This window comes from Onychomys torridus, chromosome X, assembly GCF_903995425.1.
Source record: "Onychomys torridus chromosome X, mOncTor1.1, whole genome shotgun sequence".
NCBI classification, from domain to species: domain Eukaryota; kingdom Metazoa; phylum Chordata; class Mammalia; order Rodentia; family Cricetidae; genus Onychomys; species Onychomys torridus.
The window spans coordinates 51,555,907-51,579,587 of NC_050466.1; the positions used below are offsets into that span (position 1 = coordinate 51,555,907).

At 43.8% G+C, this 23,681-nt stretch overlaps 1 protein-coding gene and 1 non-coding gene across 3 annotated transcripts in view; one reads left to right on the top strand and one right to left on the bottom strand.

Annotated features, from left to right (window-relative positions):
- Positions 1-295: 295 nt before the first annotated feature.
- The window catches only part of Bcap31 (B cell receptor associated protein 31), a 35,474-nt gene continuing 12,088 nt past the window's right edge, over positions 296-23,681 (bottom strand). For both annotated transcript variants that reach the window (XM_036174253.1, XM_036174254.1), the window contains 5 exons: positions 21,869-22,016; positions 4,408-4,543; positions 3,402-3,522; positions 2,528-2,628; positions 296-714 (listed from right to left, as the gene is read on the bottom strand). In XM_036174253.1, the coding sequence (XP_036030146.1) occupies positions 676-714; positions 2,528-2,628; positions 3,402-3,522; positions 4,408-4,543; positions 21,869-22,016 (545 nt within the window). In that variant the 3' untranslated portion in view covers positions 296-675. The remainder of the gene's footprint in view (positions 715-2,527; positions 2,629-3,401; positions 3,523-4,407; positions 4,544-21,868; positions 22,017-23,681) is intronic.
- On the top strand, positions 18,696-18,815 carry LOC118574853. Its single transcript, XR_004943751.1, has one exon. It is a non-coding gene; the product is annotated as a 5S ribosomal RNA (ribosomal RNA).

The window sequence follows — 23,681 nt, forward strand, 5'->3', positions numbered from 1 at the left end:
TAGCAGGCTTCCCAGACATTTGCCAACTCCCAGGGAGACTGACAAGACAGACACTCCCCAAGAGTCATAAAGTAGAGTTGTCCTGGCTAAAGGGGAGAAAGAGGGGGGGAGAGGGGGAAGGGCAGGGGCAGAGAAAACAAGAGCTTTGAGGGCAAGTGTGAGCCTGCTATTCAGGGGCTAAGAACAAGTTCAAGGAAAGGAGGAGTACCACACTGAGCCTCTGCAACCTTCCTGGACACTCTTCAGCTTTGAAAGGGGAGAAGCAGAACCATCCCCAAAGCCTCAGACACAAACACCTTGTAACATAACAACCTTTATTGCCCCCGGGATAACACAAGTGACTTGCCTCACAGCCTTCTTTAGGACACACAGCAAAATAAATGGGGCTCAACTGCAGGCCAGGTCACAAGTGCCCTTCTACATTTCCAGGAGTAAAAAGTGCCCTGGCCAGGCAGGACCATGGCAAAATTACTCCAAATGAGCAACAATCAGGTCCCTTTTGGTATGGTAGCAGTATGTCTAAAGGGGTCAAAATAATGATCTATAAGCTTTGGAAGAAAACTGGGGAAGTAGAAGGGAATAAACCCAAGTACCAGGGGGAGAGGCTAAGCTCCCAGGAATCAGTGAGCATGGGGCAGGTGGAAGCCAGCTGCAGGCAGTGGGAGAAACAAGCCTTTACTCCTCCTTCTTGTCAGAGGGACCACGTACTGAGGCCTGGAAAAGGAAAGAAACCTCAAAAAAGTAAGTTAGCAGGGCCCACCCCCACCCCTTGGGCCTTTAGTATTATGGCCCCAAGCATTTGGTTCTTCTCTCCTGTTAATAACAAGTACCCAGACAAGCAAGGTGCCCTACCCTCAACAGTACCCAAAAGCTTGCCAGGGTGGGTGTGTCAGCCTATCCATTCACTAGGGAAGACCCTGGACCTAATGCCAGGAGAGGACTGGCAGGACCTCAGTGAGCTGAGGGGTACAGTGGCAGCTGGAGGTGGTAACTATAGTTCTCTTTTACTACAGTGCAGTGAGAACAGAACCAAGACCTCCTCTAGAGCACACAGCAGACCACCAGCCTTTAAGTCCCAATTTAGGGTCTTTCCATCATTGTGTACTTTCCATTGGTGTTCTTAAAACCCAAATCCTTAGGGGTCTGGAGTGCCATAAAATCATGAAGACCTGGGTTCAATCCCCACAACACATAAAAAGACAGGTATAGTAGAGCATACTTATTATCCCAGAGCTGGAGAGACAGATCAAGCAGATCTCTATAGCTAGTCAGCTTAGTCTGAGATCTTGTCCCATAAAAGTAAGATGGATAGCTCTTGAGGAGTGATACCAAGGTTGTCCTCTAGTGTCCATACACATGTGTCGACATGTACATGGACATATGGACCCAACCCCCCCAGTCCTGTCCAGACAGCCTGGTACATTCATTCTGAGGGCCCAGGTAATCCCTGTGGGGCTAGGCCCTTCCTCTGACCCACTACCTGACGTAAACCAAACAAATCTAGGGATATTTACTTGGCTCCTTCCACTCGCCTTCCTGTCTACCTGAGCTTCCAGCTATACCTAGAATTGTGAGGCTAGCCTGAAAACTCAGATCAACAACTAGCACCCACCAGATGATATGGTGATATACTGTGTACCCTAATCAATTTGCCTGAGGATCGGAGGACAGAGCCAGCCACTAGATTAGACATAGAGGTCAGGCAGTGGTGGCACACACCCTTAATCCTATCACTCTGGATCTCTGTGAGCTCAAGGCCACACTGGGAACAGAGCTAAGCAGTGGTGGCACACACCTTTAATCCCAGTACTGGGAAGCACACACACCTTTAATCCCAGGAAGTGATGTCTAGGCAGAGAAAGGCATATAAGGCATGAGGAAACAGGAACTCACTCTCTTTAGGCTGAGGATTTCATAGAGGTAAGAACTAGTGGCTGGCTGTTGTGCTTCTCTGATCTTTCAGCTTTCACCCTGATATCTGGCTTGGGATTTTTTATTAAAAGACCATCTAAGATTTGAACAACAAGGTAAAGTGTCTTTTCAGACTCTGCCAAACAATACCCTCCTCCTATCCCACAGGAAAGGTAGACAGAAGAAGATCCCTACTTATTGAGGGGTTTTGCTTTTTGAGGCAGGGTTTCAGTATATAGTCTAGGCTGACCTGGAATTTTCTCAATTCTCAGCCTCAGCTTCCTAAAGTACTAGCATTTTGGGTGTGGCCACTGCACCCAGCTTTCCTGTGTATGTTAAGTAACCCCTCTTTAGGAGTTTGACACTGGATTTAAGGTACTAAGGGCTCAAAGCAGAGAGCCAACCTATTGACATGGGCTGCCCTTAGCAGGTTCCAGCCCAGCATCTAGTACCATGCCCTATCTCCTGCATGAAGGGTTCTAAGCAGCTAAATCTGCTCCAAGTCCACACTTAGCAATAAAGGAGGCATCAGGCTCGCCAGCACCCCTAGGAACTATGCTGCAGGACCCCGACCACCCTAACTCTAACCTGCACCTATAGGTAGAAAAATACTGACCTGCAGCTTGGCATGCTCTTCCAGTAGGCGGTCATATTCCTTGGTAAGGCCCTCGGACTGCTTCTGCATGGCCAGAGCCTCATTTTCAGCTTTCTCTAGTTCTGGCAACAATACAAATGAAGACAGGAAGAAATTAGAAGACTGGGATTATATAAGAAAAAAAACCTACCTACTTAAAACATGGGAAACTGCTCTGAATCTATCTCAAAAGAGGTTGTACAGACAGGTTCCAATGTTTGTCAATGTCTCTGTCTTTATGTCTCTGCCACTAGAGAGGTGAAAGGAAGGGATGACCCAATAGCTAGATGGCACAAAAAGTCACAGCACTGCCCCTATTATTCCCTTCAATGGAGGGACTTTAGTGGTTCTCAGAAGGGGTGACCTTTTGAATGGCTGGCAATGAGAAGCAATGAGCAAAATCCCAGCATTAAGACTCCTAGTGACAGTGATACCTTACAGAGTATTAGTGGCCAATGCCTACAGTGCTCAATGAGTCTGGGGTTAATCTAGGAGATGGAAAAGAGATGGGAGAAAGGGAGAATAGACCACACAAATTCTTCTTCCTGACATTTCTTTTGTTTTCAGCTACTAGCATCTTGAGGCTCCCCCTGCCTGCCTGTCTTGACAAGAAAGCCCTAGTAGGCACTACTAAAGCATGCACAGCAACTACTAGGGCTTCTCCAAAGCCTAGTCAAACCAATGACATGTTCTAGCAGTGAACTAACTCAGTCACATTTGGGTATGATGTTGCAGAACGCTATGTTTGTTTCCACCCAACTTTGAGTTTGCACACAGAGTGTGCTATTAATACTTGATACAAGGGGACAGCAGTATGCAGTAGAGCCTCTGAATATAACAGGGGGGCAATCCTCACTTTTCTTGGTGTTGGCCAGCTCATCCTTTAGCTTCTTCAGGTCATTCTTCAGGCTCTTGTTCTCCTCTAACTTCACCTCAGCACTCCCAATATCCAACTTGCCTCCGTCCTCAGCAGCTCCCTAGGGAAAGTGAAGGTAAACATCTCCAGACCAATGCACTCCATGGAACTGTGATTTCTCAAGCTACCTAAAGCAATTACTCGCCCTTTTGGAAATGTCAAGACAGAAGTGGCCACTACAAGATCCCAGGCATAGATCAGGACATGACTAGCTGCTGAGGAAAGGAGGATGGCCAGCAGGGGTGTCTGCTACAAGCTCACAGGCCACACACTCTGCCCACCCGGGCCTCTAGACCTACCTTCCCACCATTAAAGTTCAATGGTTCTGTGGAGTTTATTCATCTAACCAGAGACTCAATTTGCTGTCACCTGGAACTCTCTGCCCAGATAACCTAGCCATTTCTATTCCTTCTCTTCCCTGGCTCTTGCAAGCAATGACCCCAAAATTTGTTCCTATCCAGCTGCACCCCACCAATCGCCAAACCATCACTCTCCTTCCTATCTTGGCTTACACTTCACCTCTTCTGACAGGCCAACAAACTAGTCTCTGCTTCTTTCCTAGTACCAAGGGGTCCATCAGCCCCATGTTCCTGAAGGGTTGCAGCTGACAGCTAACTTTTGAAGAATAAGAGGCTGAGAGTCCCAGCATAGGTCCCTGCTCCCAGATTTCTCATCAGAAAAGACTGTAACTGGAACCAGCATATGAATACAATAATGGCAATACCCTTTTCCACAACTGTGTCCCTACAAGATAACAGAAGGCAACAGACTCACCCCAGATCCTTCCAACAGGCATATCATCCCCATTAAAACCTTCCTTTGTCAGGCAACAGCATTCTCACACAGGTCCCAGACTAATAGTGACCACTGCGGACCCTCAGAAATGTGGCTCTAGCACTGTGTTTCTGGGCATCCCACTCAGGTTATAAAGACCGACTTAACTCACCTTCTTTAGCTGGTCATTCTCCTCCATGTATTTCTTGGCCGCCTCACTGGCACTTTCTGCCTGCTTTTTAAAGGCTTCATTGGAGGCCAGAAGTGTGGCCTGCTGGGAGATGAGAGTTACCAGGCGTCTAAGCAGGCTGCAATTGTTTACAAAAAGAAGGGAGAAATGAGAAGCTCAATAGCAAAGGGCCTGGCAGGAACTCTTCCTGGCTGCTACCTGCCCAGCCTGCCTCCAGCCCTGGCAACATAAAGTGGGACCCAGGAACTGTCCTCTGCTACCTCCCCCAAACAGCTACACTGTGCTCTGGGAAGTATCTCAGGGAGGGATTGGAAACAGAAGCACACCCAGGCATGGCCTAGCTATATAGCAAAAGGTCTTGAAACACCAGTATTTTCCAGGTAAGGAACTAGATGTGCTAGACAAGCCTCAGCACTGTTTTCCTCCCTGCAAGGCCAGGCCTGCCTCCCTAAAAGAACAATGTCAGAAAAACAAATTTGGGTGCTTCCAACTTGCCAAGTAAATTCCTCATAGCTACTTTATGAGGTAGTTAGTACTGCTACCCTCATTTGACAGAAAACCGAGCAGGGTGAAGCAATGTATCTAAGATAAAGAGCCAGAAATTCACATAGCTATAATTCCAACTCCCATTTACTTGACTCCAAAACCTACTCTCTCAGCTTCTAGGTCCCAACGTGAATAGAAAAAACTTCTCCTCCAAATCCCCTTCCCAAACACATCTTACAACCAGCTGACAAAATGTTATCTGTTATATGATAGCATTCAAACTGAGGTTGTCTTTCACCACTTGGGACAGAGAAAGAAGAATCAGAACACAGGTGTCTGTTGCCTGTCTCAAGCAGCTGGAAAGGTAAACAGGTAGCAGGTGGGGATAAGCACTGGTCCCTGAACAGTAAGACTAGATAGAGAACAGAAGGAATTGCTACATCCTTGAGAAAGGCACTGCTCAGGCAGCCAAGAAAGGGGAATACTTTCCCACATGTCTCAGAAAGTCTAACCACAGCACTTGTAGTCAGGCAAAATACATGCAGAGGCCTGGGGGAAAGGAAGAAAACATGCCTGATGCCTGTTCCAGGACACTTCAACAAAAGTGCTTGCTCAGAGGAGTAGCAGCAGCCTTAGTGGCCTGCTCCAGAGCTGACCTCTCTGGTCCGTAATGCGCTGGCATTCTGTCATCCCTACCTACAGCCTGGGCAGGCAACAGAACCAGAAGCACAGAGCAGGTAAACTCTATTCTCAGCTTCAGCCTAGGCTCTGCAGGGTTCTAACAGAACCCTTTTTGGGAATGCACATGTGGAATAGAGGGGCTCCATAGGTCTTGCTTTGGGGAGAAGCTCCCAGGGGTCTCTGATGGCATAGAAAAAACCAGGCTGTTGATTCCTGGCAGGAGAGGAGAGTTTCCAGTGACATGTGCTATCTAAAATTAGCGGCCCAGACCTCGTGGCCTAGAGCTCAGGTTTCCTGCCTCAGCCCCAAGCTGCCCACCAGCCTGCTCCCCAACTGGGCTGAAGCCCTGAAAGTAGAAGAAGCTACCAAGCACCCCAGCAGCCAGCAAGAAGTCATGGGTCTGACTCACAGTGGTCAAAAGTCACAGAGAAGCCAGAAAGAAAGGCAAGTGTGACTAGCCCCAACCCCTAGCACAGAAGCTTCCTGGTTCCCAAACAAGACCCTTTAAAGTTTAAAAGAACCCTTCCCATAGCTATAAATGGGGACAAGGGGGCAATGCATGTCACTTGGTGGTAGAGATGGAGCCCATGGACACTGCTGGGTCCTAGCAAAAATCAGTGAATAACCAAAGGTTGCTAACTCCCACCTGGCCAGGCAAATGACTGTTAGGGAGTGTCCACAGCTGTCACCCCAGTGGTAGATGACTGCCACAACCAGAAAGGTGGTGCTGTCAGGAACAACAGTCACAATGCAACAGCTATTGTCTGTGCTATCCTAGGCCTTCCTCAGATATTGCGAACCAAGGTTTCCTAGATAGTCCAGGATACCCACAGAATCCAGCTTCCATAAAACCCAAGCATAAGACCTTGGACAGTGTCTGCTCATAATTCTGGCCTTTGGTTTTCAGCCATTAAGAGAACCACACTGCCAACCAGGTCCTGATTTTCCTTCCTCTGGCCAACTGTCATGGACATTTCCCACCTCCCTTCCAGGGCACTCTAGTTGGCTTCCAAGGGCAAACAATTTAATTGCACCAATACACACTGACAGTTCTTTCACACCACCTGTGTTGAAACTATGCCTCTAATCCATCCAAGGCTGACTGTGGGTAATTTTCCCTGGTATACTGCATCTCATGCCCTTGCCTACAACTCTCTGTCAACTTTCTTGCCATTTCCACTTAAGCCCTGGCCTTGCCCCCTAACTGCCTCAACCTTCACTCTTGAGTTTTCAAAGGATAGGCACTCTGTAACATATGCTGCTACTAACAAATCACTTTTAAGATGTCTGCCACCTAGTACTTTCTTCCTCAGGTACTCTGTACTCTAGATTTTCTTCCAGCTAACTTTATCCCCTAAAGGGTTTATCTACTACCAGACTCATAATTCAACTACCTACTAAACATCAGCTTCTGATGTTATCACAAACACTCCCAACAGTCTGCCAGGATAGGTCTTCCCTTACTCCATCAGCTGGAGCTACCAAGTGTGTCCCTGATGTAGTGCCAAGCATGTAAGTGGTCTTGGACTCTGTCCTCTTTGCTCCTCACCCCAAGTCACTATCCAATGCTTTCCATTTCAACTCTGGAGAGGATACCCTCTAGTCACCCCACTGCTAGTGCCTGGTGCTTCCTCCTACTGGCATCTGTACAGAGTTCCCATCCACCTCAGAGCTGACAAATTTGACTAGTTTCTCTCTAGTTGAGCCACTGTGTGAGAGTAATGCCAAGCCATCACCATCCCTGAAACATGCCTAGTTTTGCCCATCAGTCATCATATCCTTTCCTAGACAGTTCAACCATCACCTCCCTTGGGTAAGACTTTCTTGTTGGGGAGGCACCCTCTGATGCTCCCAAAGCAGCTCCTACTTGTATCCACTTGCTCGGGATATTCAGTTATCTGGTTGCCCTATCAGGCTACAAACACCTCTAGGCTGGCCCTATAACATGCCATCTCTACTCTCCCAAACCAGGTACAACGAAATGAAGCTTTCCAGGTGACCTAATTTCACTCCTGGGACAGGGGAAGGGGTGTGTTTGAGGCTGATAGTCAGGTCCAAGCCTGCTCGTTTTTTCTTGCTAAACCTATGTCTACCTGGCAGCCTGGCACTGGGGGAGGAGGGAGAAGACAAGCCAATATAGCACTCACCACCCTATCTAACAACAGAGAACATAAAAGCAGCGGGGAAGGTACTAGCTCAGACTCTGTGTCAGCGAGCAAGCTAGGCTTATAGATGAAGTGGCGGCCAAGAAGCGACATGGGAAACTCAATTCACAACCTTAAGCTAGGGACAGACCCAAGCTCTGTCCTCCACCCCAAACCTTAGGACCCTAGTAAGACAGATTAGGCCCTTTCCAGCATTTGCCAGCCTAGGAACCAGCCCTCTGGAACATTTTACTGCTCTTCCTCACACTGAGCTAGATCCCACTTGCTAGTCACCTCTCAGGCACTGTCTACACTGTTCTCTATGGCATTTTTCAGGTCCCTAGAACTGAGTGCGGCATATGGTGAACAGGGAAAAGCTTCAGAATTGCCATACTCTGATCCCAAAACACATCAGCCTACAGAAATCAGAAATGACTACTTCATGGCCTCTACTCCTGTTGTATTATCTATCATGCTCTGTTTTATCTTCTAAAGACTTACTCAGATTAACTAACTGTTCACACCTATTCACTTTAAAAAGCATAGGTGAAAACCAAAGAACCAAAGAAAGTTCCTAAAGGTCTAGGGTAGTCATTGATAACAGTTCAGATTAACTGAATCCAAGCACAGACATCAAGCCCAGAGAACAAAACTTAACAAAATACAGATGTGTCCTCAGCAGACAAATTCCTGAATTCAACTTGGTGCTCCTGGTAAAATATTCTTGGAGGCTAAGCAGGGCTATCATGCTTTTATAAAAGGCTGAGTAAATAAGAGAAAGCAGAAGAAATTGAATCTCTCTCTAACCTCTAGAGAAACAGGCCAAATACATTAAGTAGAGAGACATGGCTTACAGGCACTTTTCACCTATCTGTCCCAGCAAACAGAAGAAAAACATGAACAGGAAGTAGGGGAAGGAGCAAGTCCCAATTGAAAGGTCCCATGATGTGGCCCAGAACAGCCTCAGCTGAGAAGCCACCCCTGCAGACATAAGTTGTATACATAAGTTCTTCTACACTTCTGCCCCATACCAAGTAGGGCCTTGGTATCACAGTGCCACCTGCTGACTTCATGTTGTTATAGTCTAACAAAGTCCTACAGTGTGGCATGGCCTTGGGACACTCTGTGAATACACGCCTTAACTATTAGAAGACAAGGTGGCTACCCTGACAAGGAACCACAATCAGGAGATGCCCAGGCAAGACTCCAGGTGAAGCAAGGTAGTACCAAAGCTCCCACTGCCCCAGGCCTCTCAACCTTAAGTACCAGCAGTCATGAAAATAAGGAAGAGATAGAGGGTCAAGCCAGTCATGCTCAAAAAAAGGGGTTATAACACTCAAGGCTCTCCAAGTAGATCCACATGGTTGAGTTATGACAGAGGGTAAAGCAGAGAGACTCCTGGGATCACAGTAACAAGGATCTATGTCAAGTTTCTATGCCCAGTATCCCTTGACCACAGCACAGTAGACAAACTAGAGTGAGCAAGACTAGCAGTAGAACACTTTATAGGAAAGGCTCCTGCCAGTGGATATAAAGGATAATGGTGTCTCTGCTGTGGTAGTGGTCCTAAGGGTAGAGGAAGAGAGGCTTAGAGAAGGGACCCACAGGCTGTGTCATGAGTAGTTTCAGATTTGAAGAGAAGAGTTCTAGAGGCTACTACAGAAGAATATAAAAGTTTGTTAACAATACTGAGTGCTTTTTATGCTTAAGATGGTGACTAGTAAGTATGTGATTATGTGTTTTCCATTAAAATTGCACAAGACACATGGGATGAGACAGGACAGCATACCCTCAGTTCCTGGGTTCAGAGACAGGGTTAAAGTAGTGCTTTTCAGGCATAGCACATATTACAAGAAAATAAACCCAAGAGGTAGGAAAGTGGCTCAAGTATTATGTAAATAGGTGGCAGAAGCAAGCTAATTCCCGTATGTTCTGACTTTGGCCTAGCAGAAACCATGCCATCCTCCATGGGTGAGTGTACTTGGCTCTCTCTCACCACTAACACTCCATCTTTCTAGATTCCCTCTCCTTTGCAGCTCCCAAGCCTCTTCCTCTAGAATACACTCAGTCCAGACTGTGCTCAGTCCAGCTTGCTTGTCTTGTCCTCCCAGGCATACCCTCAGTGTGCTCTGTTGCCCCTACCCATGAGCCGCTCCCTCAGAAGCCTCCTTATGAAGCAGTTCACAGAGTTCCATTTCTTTCTTTATTGGGGGGGGCAGGGGAGTGTTGTTTTTGAGACAGGGTTTCTCTATGTAGCTCTGGCTGTCCTGGAACTAGCTCTGTAGACCAGGCTGGCCTTGAACTCACAGAGAACCATCTGCCTCTGCCTCCTGCCTCCCGAGTGCTGGGATTAAAAGCATGCGGTGTGCCACTGCACCCACCCAGAGCTCCCTTTCTAGCCAGCATCTAGGTCCTCACATTTAATGAGCTCAGAGTAGAATATCCCAGCTGCCAGTGCCTCCCACACCATCCCTCCTGCTATTACTACCTTGGTTCAGACACCAGCACTTCTCACAACGACTTTTCATGCCTAGATTCTCCTGCTTTCCTCCATCCCATATACTCTTACAAAAAATCCTAATCCATGATGCTGACATAGTAGTACTTAAATAACTTAACTGTCCGCCACTGAGAGACCTTGCCCTTTGTCTATCCTGACCCTTCTACCTTACTCTATCAGCTAGGACCTGTTCAGCTCCTCCCGGTGAAACAAGAACACAGAAGGCAAAGAGAAAGCAAGGGCAACACAGGGATCCCAAAAAGGACCAGGAGACTCAAACAAGGTCAGATTAGCTAAGGCATAGGAAAAAAATGACAACTGAGAGACATTTTCCACTGATTTTTTGTTTTTGTTTTTGTTTTGAGACAGGGTTTCTCTATGTAGTTTTGGAGCCTGTCCTGGATCTCGCGCTGTACACCAACCTGACCTCAAACTCACAGAGATCCGCCTGCCTCTGCCTCCTGAGTGCTGGGATTAAAGGCATTCGCCGCCACCACCCGGCCACTGATTATATTGGTAGATACACAATGCTGCAAAGATAGAGGAGCTATCTTGGAAAAGCTTTCACAATGAACTAGTTTAAAAATTCAAGTTAGCAACTGGGAGGTGGTGGTGCACACCTTTAATCCCAGCACTCAGGAGGCAAAGGCAGGGATCTCTGTGAGTTCAAAGCCAGCCTGGTCTACAGAGTGAGTTCCAACACAGCTAGAGATACACAGAGAAACCCTGTCTTGAAAAAAAAAAAGATTTAAGAACTTTTTTTTGTGGTTTTGCTCATGAAACCTGGAATATTTGTGCAGAACAGGCAATCCCTCTACCACTAAGCCAAACCCTCTGTCCCTGAGAAATAACTATTAATGTGAAAGTAAAATGTTATAGAAGTATACATCTTCCTGAAATGTAGAGGTAGAAATGTACACTGCATTGTAGGGGCAACTTCTAACTCTATACAGTCTTGGTTGACATTGAACATGCTATGATCTTCCTGCCTTTGCCACCCTTGTGTTGGGATTATAGGAATAAGCAGGTAAAACTTGATCCTGTTTTTTTTAAATGAGGTAGATTCTCTAGAATAAAAAAATTGCATGTTTGTGGTCAAAGCGTTCAAAATTTGAAACTTCAACACAGGCAGTGATAAGCTCTGGGAATCAGAGAGGTTTCTGAACTACTCTGTATGTCAATTTCTTCCTTGCAAAAGTGCAAAACTGCATTATGTGCCTTGTCTTAAAATGCTTAATGAGTAATAAGATTGATATTATTTATAGAAGGATCTGGAAAGGCATATGTCAAGACTGGCTATTACTAGGTATGGTGGTGCATTCTTTTAATCCCAGCACTTGAGAGGCAGGGGTAAGTGAATCTTTGTGAGTTTGAGGCCAGTCTGGGCTTCATAGTGAGATCATCTCAAAGGAAAAAAGTGCAGCTATAAACAGGGTTAGAGTTGGTGGTTCAGTGGACAAGAGTGCTTGTTGTTTAAGCATGAGGACTTGAATTCAGACACTAGCCCCCAAATAAAAAGCAGGCCATGGCTACACGTACCTACAATCCTAGTACTATGGGGAACAGAGACAGGAGGATTTCAGGGGCTTGCTTGCCACTAACTCTGAATGCTAGCCTCTTTTCAGGCTTAGTGAGAGACTATCTCTGTGGTGATATATTGGGTACCCTAATAAACTTATCTGGAGTCAGAGGACAGAGCTAGCCACTAGACTTGACATAGAGGCCAGACAGAGGTGGCACATACCCTTAATCCTATCACTGGGGAGGCTGAGATCCATCTGGATCTCTGTGGAGTTCAAGGCCACAGTGGAAATAGAGCCAGGCAGTGGTGGCACACACCTTTAATCCCAGTAAGTGCCAGCAGGGCGGAAATATAGGAGTGGGGAAACAGGAACTAAAGCAGTTCAGCTGAGACCCTCAGGGGTAAGGGCTGAGGATTTGTGGAAACAGGATTGGCTGAAGAGTTGGTGAGGTAAGGTGGTTGTGGCTTGCTCTGCTTCTCTGATCTTTCAGCTTTCACCTTGATATCTGGCTTCGGGTTTTTTATTAAAAGACTAAGATTCAAACAACATATCTCAAGGGAAAATAATGTGGAAAGTGACAGAGCCAGACACCTGATGTCCTCCTCTGCCCTCCACATCCCCACAAATACATGCAAATACACCAAGTGATCATACATTTTAGAGAGCTTATTTTCCTATTTTGCTCATTTAAAGTCTCATTTGGGTGAGACGAAGGTTAAAGGCAGTTGAGAAGAACTTAACTTAATATGCAAAAGAATATGGGTTCAATTTCTAGCACTACAAAAAAAAGTCTTATATTCCTCTAATAAATATGTGCTACCATTTCAGATATATGAAAGGTAGTAAGACATTATAGATACTAACCTCTTACAACAAGACTAACACAAACAGGGAAGTGGAATTTGGCTCACAAACTGTGCCAAACCTGCCTAGCAAAAGCCAGGAAAAAGAGCATTCTACTATGTGATCTGCAGCTGGATATGACGTAAACTCACTCATCCAGTACTAACACGTTTTATCACTGCAAGGAATGTGTTATCTGGACCAGGTCTAGAATCAGGCATGGACTCTGGGTATGGGACCCTCTCCCGAGTGTCCTCTATTTTTACAAAGGCCTATCTAATATAAAGGACTGTTACAGTCTCTCCTGGTTTCTGCCAGAATCTGAACAAAATACACTAGACTCAGACACATACCCCCCCCCCAAAAACCTCACATGGGACATCTTGCAGCTGGCCAGTGTCATAGATACGCCCTTGTTTGACAAATGTGAAGACTAGGGATAAGAGAGGAAGGCTGGTTATTTAAAGCCACACAGCTGCTGGAAGAAAAGCATAGGTATGGATGGGAACACAAGCCCACTGACCTCTAATATCATTCTACTGCCCACACAAGCACAGATAACCCAACAATGTAAAGGTGTCTGTTGTCCACCTATGCTCCACATACATGGGCATCCTTCTGTGTAGACAAATATCTAAATAGTCTTATTAAATGCTTGAGCAATCTGAGGAAGAAGTTAAATCAGCCATTTGTCTTGCCTTACATGCTTGTCAAAGGGAAAAGGGAAAATAGCAGTTGTCAATTTCACAGATAGAGGATTAGGACTGCATGAGGAAACTCAGTGGTGCACCCAAACTGAAGTTTTCCATCCCAAGTATCACTATGAGATTATATAGAGAGAGACCTACTTTTTATATGAAGCTACCCATTTAGATTAGAAAAAAATTGCAAAACACTTTTGTATACTTATTATGGTATTGCCTGATGGTCTGCATTTCCCAGTGTTAGATCACTTATGTAGAATGTGTAAGTCCTTAGGTTTCATCCTCAGCACAAGGAAAAAACAGAACTATGTGCCCAAAAGTGAGAATTTTACTATACATTCATGCACTAACAGTTTGTTCAACAATGCACCACACATGACAGGGCTCTGATTAGATTATAATGTAGCGTTTGCCTATAGGAAATACACGGTTGAAACAGAAAAGGAAACTACATTCGAACTGCAAAATTCAGTGAAGGGTTTAGCAGAAGTACTTTATAGAGCGCAATAATCTACTTAAAAAAATGTAAGGCTGAACGTTATAGATCAGAAGCAGACTGTATGTATCCAGTGTGCAAGAGGCTCTGGGTTCAATCTCCAACATTGGGAAAAAAAAGTTTGAAACACTGACCATTACCCACAAAAGCTTTCTACTAAGAGGGAGGAATATTCTGTGTATAATTTGCTTTATAAGCAAATATATGATGAAACACACAAACCAAGTCACAATGGACATATTTCTGATGTCCCATGCTTTAGTTAGTCTCAGCATTTGGAAGGCAGAGGCAGGCAGATCTCTGTGAGTTTGAGGCCAGCCTGGTCTACAGAGTGAGTTCCAGGACAAGCTCAAAAACTACAGCGAAACCCTGTATCGGGGAAAAAAAAAAGAGAGAGACTTAAGTAGATCCTTGAGAATATACTGTCCTCACAAGAGACAACAGCTCCACGTGTGTTACTGCCCCTACAGACCTTATAGTGGGACAAGATACAGAGGTGGAAAGTGGCAATTCTGATGATTCTGACCTTACATAGCCCTGGGCTGATTTTGTTTGTCTTGGTTTAACAAAAAGTTCAAAATGTAAACAAACAAAAAAAAAACCCTTACTGAATAATTACAATGTTTGTGCAACCATCCAATGAGTTTATACTTATACTGTGTTATTTAAAAAATCAAGTTAGCTGGGAGGTGGTGGTGTTCTCCTTTAATCCCAGGACTCAGGAGGCAGAGGCAGGTAGCTCTCTGAGTTCAAGTCCAGCTTGGTCTATAGAGTGAGTTCAAGGATAGCCAGGGCTGTTACACAGAACCTGTAAGGCAAATCTTAAAAGGTCTTATTAATAAAAAACCTGGAGCCAGACAGATATTTGGGTGAAAACTGAGAGATCAGAGGAATAGAACAAGCCAAGCCACAAGTTCTTACCACTAGGAAATCCTCAGCCCAATAGAGAACTACTTCCTGTATACTCATGCCTATATACCTTTCTCTGCCCTGCCATCTTACTTCCTCTCTCCACCCAGCTACATCACTTCCTCTTTACACGAAGCTCTATCACTCACTTCCTGTCTGTCTGTATTGACCTCTAGACCTCTATGGTTAACTAGTACTGGGATTAAAGGTGTGTGCCACCATGCCTGGCTCTATTCCCAGTGTAGCCTTGAACTCACAGAGATCCAGACAGATCTCTGCCTCTTGAGTGATAGGATTAAAGGTGTGTGCCACCACATCTGATCTCTATATCTAATTTGGTGACTGTCTCTGTTCTCTGATCCCCAGAAGAGTTTTACTCGAGTGTACAAATATCACATTTCCCCTTTTTTGTCTAAAATAAAAAAAGTTCATAGCTAATATAAGAAAACTATATATAAAGTACAATAACTATATACAATATATATAGTCAAGAATTACATTAACAATGTCCAGTCCATTTGACAAATCAGACAAAAACTCTATTATTCACCCTATTTTGCTGAGTCCAAAATGTTGTACCTAATTCATGTTCTACCCTAACTTGTATTACCAACTGTGAAATAAATATCTTTTGATGTCTTTCAAACTTATACATTTTACACCTCTGTAGTTTCTTTTCTGAATTAGTTAACAAGGAAAACTATAACTATCTAGTCTTCAACTCCCTCAGAGACCCAAGAAGGAAATAATATTACCTAGTAAAACAGGAAGTGCACACAAACAACTTCTAAGAAATGTGAGAAATGACAGAAACAGCTGGCTGCCTGGACAGTCACTTGAGGTTTCTCTGCAATGTTGGTGCCTTTACCTTCGACCTACAGGCCTAGCATATCTGACAGACTCATCTTTGAAGCAGGATTTTCTAAAGAGCCTTCCTACCTTGTCTTGGCAAAGATCGGCAGTCCTTTGTGTTGTGTCCTGCTTGTCCATTTTGGACAGCATACTGTCAGCAGTTGATGCGAGGGCATTTTCTTGCCCGGTGGCTAACTTTTGCCACAGTGAAAGTAAACTCCATATGGAGTTTCTTCAATGCCCATTATCTTCTCTAAAGTAGATTGGTGCTGACAGAAGACATGTCTCATTGTCATAATAAAAAAATAAAAATAAAAAAAACCTATGTTCTTTTTTTTTTTTGTTTTGTTTTGTTTTTCGAGACAGGGTTTCTCTGTAGCTTTGGAGCCTGTCCTGGACTAGCTTTATAGACCAGGCTGGCCTTGAACTCACAGAGATCAGCCTGCCTCTGCCTCCTGAGTACAGGGATTACAGGCATGCGCCACCACCGCCTGGCAAAATCTATGTTCTTAAAACATCTGAAAAGCCATATTCTGTAGATCTCTGAAGTGTCTGAGGATGTCTATATAAATAAATGTTTGACCTTGAAAACATACCTAATCTGACTACAAACTCAATTGTAATAACTACTAACTTTCATTTCTTTATATCCTAATTAGTTGGTAATAATAACTTTCAGGCTGGGCAGTGGTGGCACATGCCTTAATCCCAGCACTTGGGAGGCAGAGGCAGGCAGATCTCTGTGAGTTCAAGGCCAGCTGGTCTACAAAGCGAGTTCCAGGAAAGGATCCCAAAACTACAGAGAAACCCTGTCTCGGAAAAAAAAAAGAAAGAAAGAAAGTAAAATAACTTTCAAGGACTAGCAATTTGTATTACATTGTTAAATGAACTGTATAGGTACAACAATACCTTGAACAAGATAAGACATCTATGTACAGTATTTTCTAACAAAATCAATCTCAAATTTGTATCAATATACATAATTTATATAAATATCCAATCCAATGTAAAGTATTTAAAACTAGTAGTTGCTTTCTAAAAGTAGATTCAATAATTTACCCTTTTATCTTAACATCCAATTCAATGTAAAATATTTAAAAACTAGTTGTCTTTTAAAAGTAGATTTAATAATCTTTTTTATCTTAACAAAACTGTCTCGAAAAACCAAAAAAAAAATATCAAAAGTTAAATTTAAAACAAAAGCAGCCAACATGTGCAGTATTTATAAAGTTTATACTATTACATTAAATTCTCAGCTCCCCCCAATAGCTCACCCAGAGCAATGGCCTATACTGCAAGCTATATTCATGCCCCATAAAGATACACTGTTTTTTACTTTTGTGTATCTTTCCCTTTCATCATTTAAAGTTTATTTTATTTATATATGAGTGTTTTGCTTGCTTATATGTATGTGTACCATGTGCATGACTGGTGACCACAGAGGTCAAAAGAGGGCATCAGGCTGGAGGGATGGCTCAGTGGTTGGCCCAGTGGTTAAGAGTACTGCCTGTTCTTCTAGAGGCCCAGGGCTCAATTATCAGCACCCACACGGTATCTTACAATTGTCTGTAACCAGGTGTGCACATAGTGCAGAAACACACATGCAGATAAGACACCCATATACATATAAATACATAAACAAACAAACAAGTAGATGAGCAAGTAAATAAATAGAGTCAGGCGTGGTGGTGCATAACTTTAATCCCAGCATTTGGGATGCAGAGGCAGGCCTGATCCCTATGAGTATGAAGCCAGTCTGGTCTATATATGAGTTCCAGGATAGCCAGAGCTACACATTGAGACCCTGTCTTGGTAGAGAAGGAGGGGGAGGGTGGGGTGTCAGATTCCCTGGAATTGGTTATAAATGGATGTGAAGCCACCATGTGGGTGGTGGGAACCAAACCTCCTAGATCCTCTGTAAAAACAGGTACACTTAACTGCTGATCATTTTTTGTTTTATTTTATTTTAGTTTTTTTAGAATAGGGTTTCTCTATGTAACTGTCATGGCTGTCCTAGAATTTGCTCTGTAAACCAGGCTGGCCTGGAATGCAGAGATATGCCTGCCTCTGCCTCCTTAGTGCTGGGATTTAAGGCCTGTATCACCACCGCCCAGCCCCTGCTGGTTTGTTTTGTTTTGTTTTAAATGCTGAGTACTAAACTAAACTACAGGCTCCTTCCTTGCCTATGAGCTTTTGCTGCTAATTCAACTAAGCTGCAACAAGGCCTATTCCCAAGTCTTTGTGTTCCTGTTTATCTCACTCTTCCTTGTCCTTGATGAACCTTATATGCCCATTTATAAATGTCTTCCCATTACAAATTCAATTCTCACATTCCGGCCAACCCAATTAGTGAGGCAATCTAGACAGCTGGGATTCTGTAAGGTCATTCATCTACTTACTATTTCTGTTAGTGTCTACTTCTGACCATATCTGCTCACCACAGTCTCATCTGCATGGAACAGGCCAAGGGTGAGCAGAAAGCTTCATGTGGCCTCTATCTGAATGGCATTGATCTGCATAGTAGCAACTCATGTGAATTAGAACTACACCTAAGTACACTGGTTAGGCCATCACCCTGCCCACACTTTAGCATTGGGTCCCTGAGAACTTTCCATATTGGGATATTTTATCATTTATTGGAAAATAAAACTTGGGGATAAATATTAAGGAATAAACCTGAGTCTACTTCCTTCATCTAAGTGAGTGCAACCCCTTGGCCCCACTTCTTCCTTTTCTGTGTGCTTCTCTTTCTCCTTAGTCTGCCAGAGAACTCATGGCCCATTCCAGTCAGCTGAATGTGTACTTTACCCTCCAAACAAAAGTCGGCTCCATTGGTGGTGGTCTCAGAGCAATCAACATGAGCAAATCTCCCCTAACATTTCAGCCTGGCAAATATTGAGACTCTTATGTTTGATCTATAGAAAGGAGGGATACTTACAGTACTCTCCAGTAATTCAGATCCCCTTTCTCAAAGGCATACCACCTCTCTAGAATATGACTTCAGATCTAAATAAAATCTTCCCATTCTAGTCATTTCCCCATTCACCTTCTCTATTTGGTAACTGGGAAGCAAGTATGTTTGTTGCCTTTCAACATTTATCCCTCTCTGGAGTTCTTTAAGGATCAGTAGCAGTCTACGGCCATACCACCCTGAACAGCACCCGATCTCACCTGATCTCGGAAGCTATGCAGGGCTGGGCCTGGTTAGTACTTGGATGGGAGACCACCTGGGAATACTGGGTGCAGTAGGCTTTAAAATTTTTAAATAAAAAAAAATTTTAATTTTAAATTTTTAAAAAGGAACAGTAGCAATTCCATTTCTAGCTGATCTTATAGTTTTTGAATAAAATTTCATCATGTCTAAGCAAAGTTAATTGTTTGGAGAAGCTTAGCATCCTGGTAGAGCCTTATATACTGGGGGTTTCAATCTGTCCTCCATCTCCTTACTTAACAAAGCCATGTAAAGCCTGCTTTTCCTACAGTTCTTATTTCCCCGTGCAGAACAGCAGGTTTTCACTCTCCTTACTCTGTGCATGTGTGTGTGTGTATGTGTGTGTGCACATTAGGGATGTCACCTAGGGTCTTGAACACACTAGGCACTCTACCACTGAGCTACAAGCCCTAGTCCCATCCCCATCATATTTTTTAAAAAACTCTATATATCTAGGGTATGTGCCAATGCCTCTCAGCATTCTCATTTCCTGACTTTCCTAAAGTTGAAGATGATAAGCTTGAAGATGATCAAACATATTATGTCAAGCCAAGCAGGCTCACATATATTTAATAATACCAGCAACTCAGGAGGATAAAAAGAAATGGTAAATTTGAAAAACAGCCCAGGCAACTTGATGATACCCCATTTCAAATCTTAAAGCAAAGGGGTCTGGAGAGATGGCTCAGTGGTTAGGAGTACTTGTTACTCTTGCAGAGGACATGAATACAATTCCAAGCACCTATATAGTGTCTCACAACTACCCATAACCCCAATACCAGAGGATCTAACAGGCACATATGTAGTGCACATACATACATGCAGGAAAAACATTTATACACATAAAATAAAACTAAATCTAATGAGAAAAAATTTAAGTAAAGCAAAGGATATAGTTTAGTATTAGAATATGTGCCTAGTATGCAAGAGACCCTGGGTTCAAGGCCTGGTACCACAAAAATATTTAATGCTCACATACACATAAACATAAATACACACACACACACACACACACACACACACACACACACACACACACACACACACACACACACACACCCTCACTTGCCTCCATATTTCACTCTCCTTAACTTGGATCCAAAAAATCCAAGATCATAACTGGCTGTTTTCTGGAAAGCTAAAATCCGGACAGGTAGAATACTAATGCCTACTAAAGCACAACATGCCAAGTGATTAAGAGAGTAAAAATACCTTAAACACCAAATCTTGAGTCTTTGGGCCTAAAGCCAGGTGAGAATGACTATCTTCAAACCTAGCATGAAAATCCACACACTCACATGGTAGCACTGTCTGAATGGCCCCCCAAATTCATGTGTTTAGCTTAATCTCCATTGTGATAATACTAAGAGGTAGAGTAGGGCCTACTGGGAAATCATTAACCTTTGAAGGCTCTGCCCTCATAAATGAATTAGTGTCTTATAAAGGTCCACAGGAAACTAACTTGGGCTTTTATGTTGTTAGCATGTGAGAACAGTGTTCCTCCCCTTCAGAGAATACAAATGCAGCATCAAGGTATCATTTCAGAAGCAGAATGCAGCCCTCACTAGACACCAAGCCTCTCCATGCATTGATTCCAGATGCCCCAGCCTCAAGAACAGTGAGAAATGCACTTACTACCACAGAACAAATGGACTAAGACACTTGGCCCTCAACAACAGAGCAACCAACATTTTAGGTATGATTTTACTGTTTGAACAATGCTGGGGATCAAACCCAGGGTCTTGCACATACCAGGCACATCCTTTACTACTGAGCTATATTCCCAGCCTATTATTGATATCCTTTAAATACTTTTCCACCTGCCCTAACCTGAGCATGTCTGTCTACTTCTCTGCTAGGCCCTTAGATTAAAGACCATGGGTGAAACCAGAGGCAGAAAACAGGGCTCCAGACACTAATACGCATTATCACCTCATCTAATCTTTGTGGTGGGTATTGTGTTCCCTGAAATATTGTGTGTTCCCAAAAAAAACCTATCTGGGGTCAGAGAACAGACAGCCACTAGAACAAAGCCAGAAATGGTGGCTAGAAAATGGGAAGAGTAAGCCATAACAGAAGTTGGGCAGTGGTGGTACACACCTTTAATCCCAGCACTTGAGAGGCAGAGCTTGCCAGATCTCTGAGTTCAAGGCCACTTTAGAAACAGCTAAGCATGGTGACCCAGAAATCCAACCTTTAATCCCAGGGAGTGGGGGCAGAAAGAGAAAGGTATATAAGGCGTGAGGACCAGGAACTAGAGGAGTAAAGCATGTAGTTAGTTAAGCATTTGGTTGGTTAAGCGTTCAGGCTTTGGAGCAACACAGTTCAGCTGAGATTCATATGGAGGAGGACTCAGAAGCTTCCAGCCTGAGGAAACAGGATCACCTGAGGAACTGGCAAGGTGAGATAGCTGTGGCTTGTTCTGCTTGTCTGATCTTCCAGCATTCACCCCAATAACCTGCCTCGGGTTTGTTTTTATTAATAAGAACCTTTAAGATTCCTGCTACAAATCTTACCCCATCAGCCACCCTTGCAGCCTTAGATTACAACATGATCTGGATACAAATTTACACTAGGGAAGGCCCTGAGGACAGGGTCAGTCTCAACACATTCATGTTACTTCTGCCCACTCTACACAACTCAGTACCTTATATACAAAAGGCCCCAAACTAGTTAGTCCCTTATGAGATGGGCTCCAAAGATCCTTTCCCAGAGGTAAAGCTTTGCCACTTACTTCAATCGACAAGCAAACAAAGCATAAGATGGTAATACATCTGACCTACTACAAAATATAGTAAGACAGAGCTTAATAAGTTCAAGGCCAGCCTTGCTTACACAGTGAGTTCCAGGATAGCCAGTAATATTCAGTAACAGTGTCTCAAAAAAAAAAAAAAAGGTTTTCTGGAATTTGTTCAACCCCCTCCCAATCTCCATGCTGCCTCTGGAGGTCAGGAGGCAATTATGTGGTTTATCAAACACAAACCAGGACACACAATGAGGAATTAAAGCCACAGGAGAAGGCCAAACTACACAGCTCTATACTCTTGGTTAGCCCACAACTTCTTCCACAAGTCTCTGACCCCTCCCTACTCACAAGGACAGCAGCAAGGAAAAGCCAGCAATATAGAGATTCCTCTGAGCACGGAAAAGCTTCATGTGGAAGTGCTCCATGGCACCTGGATTGTTCTGGAGGTTCACCTTTTCTGTCACATCGTCATATTTTCGGATCTCACGTACAGCATCTATGGTAGAACAGAGATGGCCATTTGACAAGGAAAACAGTTAACAAGACTCCTTTCCTTCAAATCCAAGTACTAATTCTTATACAACCTTTGTGGGAGGTTTTATCAAAAGTTCTCAACCTTAGACCTCCATTTAACCTTTTAAAAACCAAGCCTACCCTACTCTAGTTAGATCATGAGCTTGTATTACACTTCAAGATGCTGCTATTCAGGGTTGAAGCATTGCTGGCAATGGAGATAGATTCCCTTTCCCATGATACTCCCAACCTCAGTTTGTCAATTTCTCTCAAGTTGGACTGCCAGCCACTTAACTGATCAGTCAGGGGTCCTGTTGGTAGAAAGCTCACAAAACCTGTCCAGGAGGCATTGGCAACAGTGAGCATTATTATGTTTTACTTAATTAAGAAGAACTTCATGGGCTGACAAAATGGCTCTGTGGGTAAGGGTACTTGCCATTAAGCCTGACCACTTGAGTTCAAACCCCAAGACACACATGGACAGAAGGAGAGAACTGACTCTTGCTAGTTGTCCTCTGACCTCCACATACACACTGTGGCATGCATGTGTCCCCTACCATCAATAAACTGTAATTAAAGGCTTTTTTAAAAGAGGAATTCATGTCCATCAAAAATTCAAACAGAAAAATTATAAAAAGAAGAAATCTCTTAATACAATCACCTATAGCAGGATATCTATATGTATAAATACACAGCTATCAGATTTAAAGTCATTTGGTCATATCACTCTATGTTATCTTTATAACATACATTTGTCACTGAAATTATCTTCAATCTGTGTTTCCTGTCCATCTTCCTCACAGCAGACTACAAACTGACAGCAAAAGCCTTCTCCTCTATATACCCTAGTGCTTAACACAGGGCACATAGCAAAAACTATGAGTGAGTGAACAGCCTCTGCTCCCACAAGAGCCACTGTCAGATGCACAGTGCTCTGGCTTAATAATATATGTCCTCAGAATCTTTGGTCTGTAATACAGATATGGAACCTTAGTGTGTCTACTAATCTCTCCCACCACTTACCTCAAAAAGGAATTTAGCAGGGCTTGGTGGCATACACCTTTAATCCCAGCACTAGGGAGGCAGAGGCAGGAAGATCTGTGAGTTTGAGGCCAGCCTGGTCTACAGAGTGACTTCTAGGTCAGCCAAGGCTACATACAATGACACACTCTCTCCCACCACCACCACCAAAAAATAGGGGAAAATTTTTTTGAAGTCAGCACATAAAAATCTACCTGAAGAGCTGAACATGGTGATGTATATACCTATAAACCTGGCATTTGAAAGACTGAGACATGAGAGTCACAAGTCATAGCTAGCCAGGGCTACAGGATGAGACCCTGTCTCAAACAAATGACTAAAAACAAAACAAAACAAAATCTATCTGAAGGAGGCTCTTAACACACCTCTATGTGAGACAGGCAAGATATCATTGTCTGTTCAGTTTGCAGTTTCTAGTTTGAGACTACTTGGTTTTCAAGCTCATCTTGCATTACAAAATGTGCCTGCCCTCCTAGCATCTTTGCATTAAATCTGTGCCATGAAGCAAGCACTCAAGTGCTGACAGTAGGATATAACACACCTGATAGAAAATAAAAAAACATTAGCCAGGCAGTGGTGGCGCACGCCTATAATCCCAGCACTCGGG